This window comes from Egretta garzetta, unplaced genomic scaffold (genome assembly GCF_000687185.1).
Source record: "Egretta garzetta isolate BGI_Z169 unplaced genomic scaffold, ASM68718v1 scaffold51, whole genome shotgun sequence".
In the NCBI taxonomy this organism is placed as follows: domain Eukaryota; kingdom Metazoa; phylum Chordata; class Aves; order Pelecaniformes; family Ardeidae; genus Egretta; species Egretta garzetta.
In genome coordinates this window covers 357,648-371,958 of record NW_009258549.1, presented here as the reverse complement: position 1 = coordinate 371,958, position 14,311 = coordinate 357,648, and the positions used below count along the sequence as shown (strand labels likewise).

Below are 14,311 nucleotides of genomic sequence, written 5' to 3'. Positions count from 1 at the left end.
TTGTAAATGCCATTTTCTTTTAGCTCTCAGGCAGACACCTGAGGCACTGCATGGTTGGAGGGGTTATTGCCCTTTGTAGTTGCAGCCACTTAGGGCTTGGGCTTGTGCCTCAGAAGCTTGGCTGAAGGCTCCATTAATTGCCAGTAATGCAAAGCTTGTTGTATCGTAGTGCTTAATTATGCACTTTTCTTCCTCTCCGTGTCATGCCAAGCAGATAGGAGTAAGGCTTTGGAAGAGAACTTAGTCCAACTGTGTTGATCACTGGGAAGTGTCGAAAAACTGAATACAGCATCCTGGAATAATGGAGAGTAGACAGAACCTGAAGTGAGGATGTGCATCTTCAGTGTCCAGGGAAGATCTTTTTCTGTTGACATGAACAGCAAAGTGACTTGTAAGACTCGCACTCTTTAGGAAAGAGAGCAGGAGAGCCCATCCTTCTCCCGCAGCACGGGCAAAAAGCTCTCTAAACCTATCATGGTGCTAAAGTATGAAGCAGGTCTACCCTTTGGCTGCAGGTGATTACTCCCAGTGGAAGGGATCATTCAAAGACATTTTGACAACATAATCTATTCTTGTGTGCTCTTTCTTCATGCCCATGAAGCTCTTTGTGCTTCAGTGAGAAAAGCTGAAGAAGCAGGAAGCCAGAGTTACGCTATATGCAGAAAAAAAAGAAATAGGAATTCTCTTTAAGGCACGAAAACTCACAGCAGGATTTGCTGTCATCATCTTCTCTATCCCAAAGCAGGCTGGGGACCTGCTTTCCACAGAGAAATGTTATTGATGGTCTTTTCAGAGCTGATCCTCATCTCATAATTAAAGAAGTTAGACACATGGTCACCAGAATAGCTACTGCTGCTCCTGAGACATTTAACTTTCATATTCAACATCAGGAATCTCTTAAATTGTTTTATATTCCCTCATTTCTGACAAAACTATTTCCAAGACAGCTAAGGCTGTCACAGATTTAAGGGTAGGTGGGTCCAACCTAAGAAGTTATATTCTGCAGTCAGATCTCCTCCTATTGGTTATTTTGGAACCAGGCTTTATCCTTCAGTTTGTATCTAAAGTATAGTTTTACCACTAAGAAAGAAAAAGACTGCTAAAATGCATTGGAACAAGTTGAAAAAGAGTTAGTTAAATGCAAACAAGCATTCTGCACTGCAGTATCAGAGTCCAGGCTCGGGGCTGGCAGTACAGCAGCTTCCAAGCCAGACACTCGTCATCACCCAGGGGTGATTGACTCTGGTAATCACTGATGGATCTCAGTTGCCGGGAGGAGAGATAGGCTGAGCAGCTCCCATGTGCCTTGGCTAGCACCTGGAACAAGGAGGCAACTACTGAGAAGGGAGCAAAGCCACAGGGACCTGTGGGGGACGGCTTCACTCCGGAGGTGGCCAGTTCAGTTGTGCACTACTTGGAGCCCCGAAAGGCTCATGCCGTGTGTGGCAGAGGCCATTGCCTGTGGCAACACAAACTGAAAGGAAAGCACCTTTCCATTCCAGAAAGTGAAATCTCAACAGCTATTTCAATCTGAAAACGAAATTTTTCCACTGTCCTTGATTTTTTTTTAAAAAAAAACAAAGTATGCTTGTATCTCTATGCCACTCTGGGAACGTGCTACAAGCATTTTAGTGGCCTTTGTTTTGCCAGGCAGTGCTAGGAGCCAAACCCTAAATGAGAACTGAGCTCTTGGGGTGTGAGAAAGGGCTTCTGCAAAAGGGTTGTGGCCAAAAGATGGGCTCCAGTTTTCTCCTGGGTGCTTCATCCATCTGGCTATCATGCTAAGGAAGATTTACGACTTCAGGTAGATGTCTGCCACACAGCCCAGGAAGGGCACTGTGCCAACATGCAGAGCACAGCTTAAGAGAGACATGTTTTAAATCCATGATTTACTGTTAGTTCCATTTACCTATCCCATCTCCCTGTCCGTTAGATGTTTGAACGGGCTCTCCTGTATTCTTTCTGTGACCAAACCCATTCCCATGACCTGTCTAGGTCTAGGGGGGTCTAGGTACAGTTTTACTCAAGACCACTTTTTGTCATCTAAACACTGGCTGGACAGATCTAGTGGAGAGGAAAGGTACATGCTCCTGCCATAGCTCTCCCAGTCCTGCCAGACTGGGGTGCTTAGGGCCTTCACACAGTAGGTGCTACTGAGTTTGGCTTACCCGAAGGTTTTGGCAACGGTGCTTCGAACGTGGGACTTCTGCCTAACCTGTCTGTCTGCCAAGGATTTCAGCTTTCTGTCATGGGAGATGTTTTGGGTTGGGTTGAACTAGCAAAGAAAACAGTTATGCTACTTGCTATTCCAAATCCAAGGCTCGCTATGTTAGCTTAAGCTTTACGCTCTGAGAATGAGCGGTAGCTTGCAAAAGTAATCTTCCAGCAAAAAAAGCAAGAATCCCCATGTGAAGCAATTAAGCTCTTTTCTCCCCAGATCACTGGTACCCCCAGTTACTCAGTTTTCGTGCCACCACTCCTACCATAACTATTCATTTCCCCTTTACTGCCTGCTGTCCTTCCCAGCCCCTCACCACACATTTTGCCACTGGTCTCTGTTCCTCTGTTACAGACGTCTCGTAGGCTCCCAGGCTCTCCAGCTGATGTTTATTCGCAGCTTGTCCCAGGCCCTGCACTCCTCTGCCTTGTCCCCAGTATCCATGGGAACATCCTCAGTGTCCCACGGCTCAAAACAGGGATTCAGTGTCCACCTTCGCGTTAGAGATTCACTCCTCATCTGCCACATGAGAGAGTGCCCTGCCTTCCTACATGATGCAGGGTTTGAGAATAGACTTTTCTACATTAATTCTGTATTCTTGTGTCCGTCTTCTAAGTTGAGAAACTCTTCCTTTGCCAGGATCTGAAAAGACAAGAGCTTTTTTTCTAAACTTTTGGCTGGCAGAAGTAAAGCCACTGAAGGCAGTTTCCCAGCCACTGTGTGTCCTCCCCCCACAAGCTGGCCTATGCTCACTTGCACGCTTCCTCCCCACCACAGCACCACATCCCCACCCCAGGGTGTTGGGGGAGATGTTCAAGGGCAAGTAATTGCTGCTGCCTCTGGGGAGACCGGAGCAATGGTCCAAACTTATTTGCCCCAGTAAGTGCTGTTCCCTAAGTCAAGTCTGGGGAAAGGCTTGAGCCATAACAGGGACCGTTTTCTTCTTCATATGCTCAGAAAGCTGAATGAAGGAGGGAAGCTGAAGCTCCTGCCGCTCCTGGCACCACAACTGTTTAGTAACTTAGCACAGATATCGAGTCCTGGTCCTAGGAAGCTGATTAATCCTCCTGAGGACCTGTCCCTGCCTCTGGGGTACTTTCTACATGGCAAGTCCAGCAGGACGAAGCAGCTCAAGCTTTCCAAGATTTATATTCACTTGCTGTTTCTCAGCAGGGTGTCACCGCTTGCCTCACCCTCATTGACACCAGGGAGGTCCATAAATCAGCTGCACAGTGATAGCGCAGCCCTCCCGATGCTCATTATGCATCTTGCTGCTGGAGGAAAGCACCACCTTTGGTGCCAAGTACATTAGGGAACATGCCTGGGTTTAAAAATACTCCATGGGAGGGAATCACAACATTTCCAAAGCTTGGCCTCTTGCATCACAAAAGTAGAGCATGCTCCTCACCATGTCTTGGGCAATAACAAAAGCCCAAGGCCAACAAACAAAGTGAACAGCTTTCAAACAACAAAGCTGCGCTGGGTTTTGTATACAGTGTTTGTTGCCACAATCTGGCCCAGAGTCACCATCTCGGATTTCCCTGCCAGAATGATGGAAATATAAATAGGGGCTATAAACCCAAAGTATTTCCAGCTCATACATCCAAAGGATAGAAATTATAGTCTCTTAGCAAGGAAAATGTTCAAGGGTAGTGAGGTAATGGGACCTGGTTACAGAGCTCATTTCTCTGAAAAACTTAATACAGCATGGAAATTTTTCTAATGTCCTTGATGCAACCTTTGTTAAAGTATAAAATAATCCCCTGCTTCAGTTGAAAAGCCCCTTCCATGCCTTCGAGAATGAACTGTTGAGCTCCATTTTGGGAACAGTTTCTTTCCAGCTGCTGTTTCCAGAGACTCCTGAATGGCTCCGTGGATTCAGCGTCAGCAAGGAATGAAATCTGGCTGTTTGAAAGATAATCCGTCGCCTGTTGGCTTACCTAGAAAGGGCCTCACTTTTCTGTGCGTTTGCTGAGAGCTGCTGCTGTTGAACCATAGGAGTCCCGGCTCCAGCCTTGCTAAATAATATTCTGGAAGTCCACGCCATGAGTCACAGCACTGTATGAGGGGCTCTGCTCATCTGATTAATTACATTACCATGCCTTCCCTTTACTTGTTGACTCATAGCCGTAAGAGCCCGGGATGTGCTGCGTATGTAGTAAACTGATTAAAGGGGGAACGTATGTCAATGTATGGATAGCTTTTTAAAATCCCTTATGATCTTCCCACCCACTGGGCATTGCTTCAATATCGAGTTCAATCGTCAGGAAACAAACTTGCTCCCTCATCTGCGTCGCACATTGCAACGAGTTTGCCAAATATGGCCAAGCTTTTAGAAAGAAAAGAGAATCCCCCCACCAGTGAATTTATGACCCTTGGCTCCGCTTGGGGCTTGTTCCTGTGCATGCCTGAGTGACATGGAAACTGCAGCAAATCTGTTTGGCCTGTTTCTGTGTTCTCATGCTTGCAGCTATGTTGGATTTTTCCTTTTTTTAATGACTAGGGCTTTCTGTTTGGTTTGTTACCTTCCAACGCAAGCAACCCATGACAAGAGGATGAAAGAAGAGCGATGTGTGTTAATGAAAAGAAAGGGGAAGGGTGGAAAAGAAACAAGGGGAGGCTAGAACTGTTGCTGAGCATTTGAAAGTAAAACGTCACTCCACTCTTCTCTTCCAGGTCCTTCAAGCCGGACTTTGTCCTGATCCGGCAGCACGCCTACAGCATGGCACTGGGAGAGGACTTCCGCAGCCTCATCATCGGCCTCCAGTACGGTGGCATCCACACGGTGAACTCCCTCTACTCCATCTACAACTTCTGCAGCAAGCCCTGGGTGGTAAGTGACGATCCAGCTCTTCTGCATGCAACACTGCAAAGTAGATATCTGGTACCAATAAAGGACCAGACTCGGCTTCCAGCCTGTTTCAAAGGAATTCATCCCTTCAGGTTAAAACCACCATCTAAACAACCTTAGGAATCCAGCTGGGAATTCCTGGGGGAAAAAACTACCAGCACTGCTCCTTTAACAGCTTCTAGTAATATCAAGGTGTTATCTCCTCACCCTGAGTAGGGTGTTTCACCTGTCCCAGACTCTGATGTGCCACAAGCAGCTAACAGTACAGTAACACCTGGATTTCTTGTAAGGCAGAGTAGATGAACAGTAATAGATTAATAATATCCGATCAATAGTAGCACATCTGTCCTGACCGAAACCCAGTAAGACTACCTTAAAAGAAACACTAACTTTTGCTGGTTTAGAAGGCATCTGAACTGCACTATTTCTAGCATCTTTTATTAGATGCACACTTGTGGTATCCAGGTTCCCTGGCCTAAGATTATCCATTCCTTGCAGAAGGGCCAAGTGCACTTGTCTTCTCTTCCTGCTTTTTCTGGATGGTGCTTTGTTGTGAGGAAATTAGCTGAAAAGAAAGGCAAGAAAGGAAGAGAGATGATTTCTTCAACAGCTAGGTCTAGGAAAAAAAGGGATCATAGAATGATGAAGACCTGGGAAAGAGGCAGAAGGAAAGAGGGAAGTGTGTAGAGTTTTTCAGCCGTTTCAGAAGGAAATACAAAATTATCATAAGGTGTTTGTTTATTGAACCTGAAAGACTGCACCTCAGAAACACCTTGGGCTGAGTAAGCTCCTGGGGAAAACAGGGCAGTGTTTTGATATTTTGCACTGGGAGCCCCCTTCACCCATTCTTTAATTTTTGTCAAGTTCACCTAAAAATCTCAGAAAACCTTAAAAGATACTGTCATTGGCTTTTTTTGACCAGGGAGAGCCAGAGGAGCAAGGCTGGCCATTGTAACACCTGCAGGAAGAAGTCAGGTGCTGATACCATTTTGGAGGCCGCATCTGGGTCTTCCAAGCACTTTCATCCCAAAGTGCCCTCTCTCATCATGGGTGCTCCCAGAATGGAAATTTCCCTGCATTGGTCTAGGCCCAAAGCAGGCTACAGGGATGTGACAAGGAGATGGGACTTTCCAATATGCCCCCCATGGAAAACTTTTAGATATGTTTTTAGGAATTCCCCTTACTCATTGCACAAATATAGCCTGGGGTGAGACAGAATGTTTATAGCAAGTGGTAACTATCTTCCTCATTACCTAATTAAGCCTTTGTTGTTGTTGTTTTTTTCCTTGGAATAACTATCCTATTAGTCTTCAGCGTGTTGACTGGTAGTTCAAGTCCAGCTGAGGTCTGTAATGACTCAGATTTTTTTCCATGACTATGCAGTGTTGGATTTAACTCATTTCTTACCAAAAAGGTACCAGTGGAATAGACATGGTCGTCTCAATTTTCACCTCTTTTATGACAGTTGTGTGTGTGTGTGTGTGTGAGAAGCAGGGCCCTATCTTCTCCCAAAATATTTCAGTGCAGTAATGAGAGTAGTACTTTTCCATCACTGTATTGGTGGATGATGCACATTTGGCCTCAGTCCCCATTTGAATGATGAGGGTTGCTGGAATAAGAAAGGGGAGCAAGAGAGGGATGGAGTACCAGGCTCAGTCCAACACCTTTGCATTGGTTCCTACAGTTGGTCCCACACCAAGCGTGTTGGCCCCACTGACCAGACAAAAAGCTTGCACATTTGCACTGGCTTTTGCTGAAGAGGACAGTCATGTGGTCTGTTCTATCTGATTTTGGGGTTGAGTCAGTCACAGTTTAGTTGACATTTTTCAACTCATGCCTTGTAATTACATCTCTGATGGTGTGCAGGAGTGTGAAGATGTGACAGGCCTATTTTTAGGAGTCTAAAATAAAAGAAAACAAACAAACTCAGCACATTGAAAAAAAAAAGGAAAAAAAAAAAAAGAAAAAGAAAAAGCAGAGCTGGCAAGGCAGTGTGGGAGAAATTGGCTCTGCCAGTAACTTGGCTCTAGCTATTCTGGGTCCAGTTGTGCCATGCATTCCCCAGGGGGAATGCTGCTGGCTCAGACAACCTTCCCAGAGGAGTCAAGGAAACCACTTGTAAACACTTAAAACAGGTTTGCAAAATGCCTCCTTTCCCTGCTGGCCCCCCCCCCCACACCACCCCCCAAACCCATGTCTGTAACGCACTAAGTAATGTAAGAGCTCAGATGGGATTTGAGCTGGTATTTGGCACCACTGAAATTTTATCAGGTTGAAACTCAGGTACAGATTGCACCGGGGCATTTGAGGGCAGAAAGCTTCACTGGCAGCAGAATCAGAAAATTTTGATTTTGTGATAGCTGGGAAATGAGAGATAGGGACGGACCACTTTGGTGCATGTTCCACTCTGATTGCAAAACAGGCATCTTGAAATAAGGGATCTGCTTAACAAAGATTACTGGAAAAATTTTGGACCTAAAACAGTTGAGATACATGAAGAAATGAAATTAAATACTCCTGGGAAATGTGCTTTTCACTCTCCCTTTTTATTTTTTTCCAAAAATGGTTCCATTTCATAGAAATGTTTATGATTTTGTGGAGGGGGATGGAAGTGAGACTGTTTTTCCTTGGCAATTTGCAACAATGTTTTTTCTCAGCAACTCTAATTACAATCAGCTGAGTTTGGGCTTGAGTTTACTCAAACATGCAGCCCCATTTTTTAATGACATTTTCCAGGTTTCCAGTACTGCAATACACAAATTTCTTCAAAGGTTAAAATTTGCATTAAACACAGGCACGGTTTGAAACAGGCATTTCTGAAAGAGAAACAGGCCTGTTCAGGGGGAGCTCACACCCAGAGAAACATCTAAGAAACCCAAGTTTTAAGATGATTCCAGGATTATTGAGAAATAATGCTACAAGCACCCTAAACACAATGCTTCAACCACTAATAACAGTTTCTGTGTTATAAAAGTTTCAATAGAAAATACGGTGGGAACCATGCTCAGAGTGGCACTCACAGTCTGTCACTGTAAGGCAACTTCTGCATCTGTAAGACTGCAGGCCGTACGAAGGCTTGGAGACAGGCGCCTACAGAGTCCACAAGACTCCCAGCTAAACTGTTATTGCCTGTCAAGGGGTATAGGCTCCCTGATGAACTCAGAAACTTTAAAAATATGCAAAAGGCCTTGAGATCCTCTGAATTGATCTTTTTATTTCTCTGTAAAGACTCCCTGCGAGTAACTCTGATGTCCCACCAGCCAGGCAGGGCACCTCCCTTAAAACCCAGACTGTGCCACGTTGCCTTGCCCCAGGTCTTGCTTTGTGGTCTGGATGCAATCTCACTGAAACCAGTGGAACTACAGAAAGTAAGAACTGATACCAAAATGTGGAAGGGGCAGTTATATCTGCCTATGAGCTGCTGACAGTAATGTTCCTACCCATTTAAAATGCACTGGGAGGCGCTACTGGAGCTCTGCTATAGGGTGTCTAAGAGGCTGCTGCACCATGTAACATGGGTGTCTCTTTGCCAATGTCCTGTCTCTAAAAATTGCCAAAAAAAAGGACAAAAGGAGGCAATTGTCCCATGAGGGCCAATACCAAAGTCAGAGCTTTTTGCAGGCTTGGCCCATTGAGGGAGCTCCCAGATGGCTGAGTCTCTCACTGTCCATCTGTCCAAAATAATGCTTGTTATTTCAGCAACGGCCAGGAGCTGTATGCTTCAAAAGGAAGCCCGAGGAACAAATCAGGATGCTGTCAGCTGCACAATTTTTCCAGTTATTTTGTTTGAGCTGTTTTTTCTAGGATAAATGTACATTGCCTCAACGTCACGGCATCCATGTTTCGCCAGGGCTGCGTGCACACACAGCGAGGGGCGTGCTGCTTTCAGCCAGGGTGTTTTTCCTCCTCTCCCTGTCTCTGTCTCATTCTGTTTAACTTTTAAGCCCTGTTTGCTCACTTTGCTAGTCAAAACAGGGCTTTATTTTTCTTCTCTGGGATGTGCAGAGCTAGTGCAAGTAGTTAAGAGAAGCAAGCTGTCCTCCTTCCCCAACATCAATACTCTCCTTGCCAATGATAATTACTCTACACAGGGAGTTTTTCTCTTATCTGCTGATGCATTGGGGGGGTGGGGGGTGTTAATGATGGGATATGGTGCCTCTTGATGTTTTCTGGGTTTGCTTCAATGCCACTTTTTGACCTACAAGATTAGCAAAAGGATTCTTTGCATTTGTCTGCAAATCTGCTGGCAGCTGGCCCTTCAGCATGTGGCCTGGGACCAGCACACACCTTGCAGCATAATTTTTTTACACCCTGGCTGCATTTTTTTACATCCGCACCACCGTTTAACTCCCAAAGGGGTATTTCTTCTCCACCACCAAGTGAAGTTTCAACTTCTTATACAGAACTGCTTTTGCTTAGGCTAGCCCAGTAACCAGGACAGGAGCCTTAGTGTAGCCACTCAGCAGAAAACATTCTCAGTAGCTCCCTCTTTTTCTGCAACGTAACCTTGGGGTTGAGATTTGGTACCTTCACTGTCTTCAGCCATTGCTCAGAAGTGCTCAGAATATGTAAGCTGATGCTATTGGGAAGAAAGAGGGCTTTCTTTCCCTTCCCTTGTTCCCTAGATGTCTGCTCCTTCCCTTCATCCGTGTTACCTCCCTGCGCGTTGCCACCTGTCACACAGGTGACACAAAAATCTCCTCCAGGATGAATGCATTTGATGGGGAACTTGAATGAACTTTTGTAAAGGACTTACGGTGAGCTATGACCCGGACTGGAGGCCTTTATTAATTTAACTGGATTTTACCAAATTCCATGGGGCTTGGAAACTAGATTCAGTTTCTAAATTACTTTGCAAATAGGACATCAATGGGGAATGCAGTCACATCTACCAGCTCAGCAGGAGACAAGATTCTTGTCTGTGGAGCGATCCCCAACCATTTTATTCCCTTCATGTCCTTGAAACAAATCAAGCTGCCTTATTCAGCTTTACTCCCCCTTCTGCAAGGCTGCCAGTCTAACCACTTTGCCAACAGCACCGCCAGTTCAGCACTGCCCATGGTAATGAGGCTCTACCTCTTCGGAGAGAAAGTGGAATGGCTAGAGGTGTGCTTGTAAAGAATCTCAGTTGCTTCTGAGATCCAGAAGGTTTCTGAGATATATATGTATATCTCACCTCTTATTCTCTTTGCTATACCAACCCTGCTTCGGCAACATTTTCATTCATGGTCACTAAGTTTCTCTCTTATAGTTTTGGGGTTTTTTTTTTTTCCAGCTGACCAATGATGGGTTCAACAGGGAGGCTGCAGACAATGTACAGAATAGTCTGCTCGCTTCACAGATGGCCGAAGTGGAGCAGGAATTTGAACAGAACTCAAAACTCGGTCCTACCATGGGGAGCTTTGATTCTGGCTGGGTACAACCCTGAATGATAAACCGTTTATCCTAGTAATGCTAGTGGTGATAATGGTGAAGTTCATGCTGACAGGCTGAGGCAATGGCAAGTGTTCGCCCTTGTATGTGAAATACCAGCACTGTTGCTTTCCCCATTGATGTTACAAGCTACTTTCTCTAGACACCATCCTCACAGACGGGTGCTCCCCTTAGACCTCACTGGTAGATGGGGCGGGGGTAGCAGATGATCTCCCCTTTCTCCTGCCATGCATGGGGGGCTGTTGGGACACCCTTGGTTCATAATAGATGTCAGTTATGATTGCAGGTGGGCTCATGCTTCCTTGGTCTAACACTCAAACCAGGTAGCATGGGCAATTCCCTCTAGTCATCTCTGTCCCTTCACAATTCTCCTTCCCTTCAGCACAATGGGTAAATGTATCTTGCTTTGATTTGGCTGTGGGGCAGAGATCCAAGGGAGATCTTTGGTTTATTTTGTCTCTGCTCAGGAGTGGTGGCACTGATTTCCTACCCGGTCACTCCTCTGAGCCCTTTTGTCTACCAAGAAGAGCCTCCCCCTGCCCCCCTTTCCCAAACTACATTTAGAAAGCAAAGCTTGTTCATAGCAGATCTGTAACTAAATCCAAAGTGATCCCCTTCTGGCTCTTGAAACCTGTCTCTGCGCTCTTAGTCCAAGGTTTGTGTGCACAGGCTGGCTTGGCCCTGGGTAAATACAGCAACTTCGTATTTTCTTGCTGCTCTCAGGTCAAGAAAGCAAGGTGGAAAGGCATACTAACATGTTTCTCTCACCTCCTTCACCAGTATCAGAACATTTTGCAAGCACTTACCTGCTACACAGAAAGCCACTGACATCCACTCTGTCTGTTTTTCTGTTCCCCCCCCTCACCCCAAGTTCTCTCAACTCATTAAAATCTTCAACTCGCTGGGTCCTGAGAAGTTCCCCCTCGTGGAGCAAACGTTCTTCCCAAGCCATAAGCAGATGGTGAGTACCTTTGCTTTCTTCTGACTATAGGGTGGTTGAGGGAGAAGTAATGACTGTCAGTTGGACACAAGAGATGGTGGTGGGAATGATGGGAAGAGCCTGTTTTACTTCCAGAGAATTACTAGCTGAAAGCAATATGCAAAAAGCAGTGCTCGGGAACCTCTTTCCTCCCCCAGGTCACGTACAGACCTTGAAAAAGTGAGAAATTAGAACAGGCTCAGCACCAAAACAAAAATCCATTGTAAAATCTAATCAACAAGAGCTGATCCCTTAGAGTAAGGAATCACTTCATTCAGATAAAGTGCATTTTTTCACCCTCCTGGAACTGTTGCAAATATGTTGACGATTTGGGCCACGGGCCATAAGAGATGTTTGTTTCACAGTGTGAGTTTGCTTGGTCTGTCACGTGGTTGCCATCCATGAAACATTTATAAGCCTGACTAGGTACTCAAAGTAAATTGGAGTTCTTCAAAAAGAGGTTGTTTCAGCTTGTAATGTTTCCTTTGCACAGTGGCTCTGGGGTCTAGCCTTCCTGTCAACAACTAAACACTCAGTGCCCTGTGTGGCTACTGGGCACAGTACCAAACTCCTAGGCCACCTTCCAAAGAGATCTGCGTAGGTTCCTTTAGTCCTGGAGAACATGGCAAAGCAAGCGGCTTTGTTTAAAACTGTTCATGTCTCTCATTTTCCCTGGGTTAAAGGGGTGGCTAGTCCTTCATGAATTTTTGCTCCCAACTTGCAGCCATGCATTAATGGCTTTTCTTACCTGGCTGAGGCTTTGATGAGACCCCGTGTGGGCCATGACACCCCCCTCCGTGTGAGCCATTGTCTGCCTGAGCTTATTTCCCACACTTGATTGTGAAGCCGAGCAGCATGAAGATTAGGGTTATTGAGATGTCAAACTAGGGCTCAAAAACATTCACACACACATACACCCTTCTCTCACACACTTGCAGCAACAAGTGGGCCAACCACAACGCATAATAGGGTGTAGGCACCTGATGGTGGATATAGGCATCTAGTGGGACCTTCAAAATTCAAAAGGAAGCCTCATTTAGCCTCTTGTGAAAAATCCCACTGGTGCTCGCCAGGTAGCTGGATACCTTGAAACACCAGTCCTTCATCGCTCTGTTCCAATACTGTGTTCTCCCCCTGTGCTGTGTGGACAAGAGCACTGCCATACTTCACAGGCACGTCATGGAGGTAAGTACAGTCATGAGTGCTGTGGAGAGCACTCAGGTAATGCCGCGGTAAGAGTTGTATTATCATGTAAGACATAAAGAAATGGCTGCTCCTTAAACACTACGTGACAGTTTGTTACAGACTTTTAAGACAAATTACTTGATAGATCTTGTTGCATTTAATCCCCACCAATTTATTAAGAGTGTTTGTGACATATGTAATGCTTCAGGACAGTTGTGACGTTGTGTAACCATCACTTCAGAAATGGTATTTTTCATAGAATCATAGAATGTTTTGGGTTGGAAGGGACCCCTAGAGGTCATCTAGTCCAACCCCCCTGCAGTGAGCAGGGACACCGCTAACCAGATCAGGTTGCTCAGAGCCCCGTCCAACCTGGCCTTGAATGTTTCCAGGGGTGGGGCCTCCACTACCGCTCTGGGCAACCCGTTCCAGTGTTTCACCACCCTCATTGTAAAGAATTTCTTCCTTATATCTAGCCTAAACCTACCCTGCTTTAGTTTAAAACCATTACCCCTTGTCCTGTCACAAGGGTTAATTTTTGGAAGATTTGATTAAGGTTCTCATTGCAAATATGTTAGCTAGCACTTTTAGCATTATTTTCTTGTCTGGAAATCTGATGATTCCTCAGCACATAAATACACTTGTTACCAACACAGCAGTTTGCTTTAGTAGAGCACTGATCTTAATTTCACATATTTGTCTTTATAACTGAGCACCTACTTGGAGATGCTATTGCTTACTTCCAAAAGAATACGGGAACCTTTTTAACTGTAGATAATCTCATGTGAACACAAACACTATTGTCAATATGCAAGCTTGAGTAATCTGGTTTAAATCAGTCCCTTTCCAAACATTTACACAAGCAACAATCCACTTGGGCATATTCAGGCCAGCCCTTTCCAGGTGTGTGTGGGGCAGGTCTGCCTCACGGAACGAACCTACGCAGCTTCTCAAGATCTTTTCTAGATGTGTTTTCACTGTGAAAGGCTGAGAGGGCAAGTGCTTAGGCCAAGCAAGCTCTGTTGCAGTCATCACTCCACCAAATACCCGTGGAAGTTGCTTGCCCTCTCTGCATCACCTTCTCCATGTGTCAGACAGGAACATAATGATCCTCATTCTCCACTCTTTTCTTCCCTTTCCTGGAGGCATTTTCGAGCTGCACCAGTTCGCACTTGTAAAATACACTGTGGTCCTTTGATGCCTGACCCCCTGGAAGTGTTTATAACTAGTGTTATGGTTTTACCTCTTCGCATTGTGCTATGCTTTAAGCAAGGAAGTTCTCATGTAAGAGATCCTCATCCTTCTATGTCCAAAACTTTCCAAAGCTTACTTCTTTAAACCTTTGGATTAAACATAGAACAGATTTCAAAGTCTGTTTCATTCTTTCATCCGTGTAGAGATTTTCCCAAGCTAAAAGTGAGATAAAGGAAATTTCTAACAGTAGGCCCATTTTTGTGAATATTTTAATTTAGTTGGGAACTCTTTCTCTGAAGCTTCCTTCTCATGACAACAGGGCATTTTTAACCAGCCTCGAATGATAAACATAAAGAGAGGGCACAAGGCTCAGACATTTCACAGAGGAAAAGATCCGAAAGATGAACCTCTCTTCCCTTTGCCATGGGCATGTACCTTTCTGCCGCCCCAC

General features: G+C 45.3%; 1 protein-coding gene across 2 annotated transcripts in view; it reads left to right on the top strand.

Annotated features, from left to right (window-relative positions):
- The window catches only part of SYN3 (synapsin III), a 186,641-nt gene that overhangs the window by 34,117 nt on the left and 138,213 nt on the right, over positions 1–14,311 (top strand). For both annotated transcript variants that reach the window (XM_009647801.2, XM_009647800.2), the window contains 2 exons: positions 4,895–5,051; positions 11,374–11,463. In XM_009647801.2, coding sequence (XP_009646096.1) covers positions 4,895–5,051; positions 11,374–11,463 — 247 coding nt within the window. The remainder of the gene's footprint in view (positions 1–4,894; positions 5,052–11,373; positions 11,464–14,311) is intronic.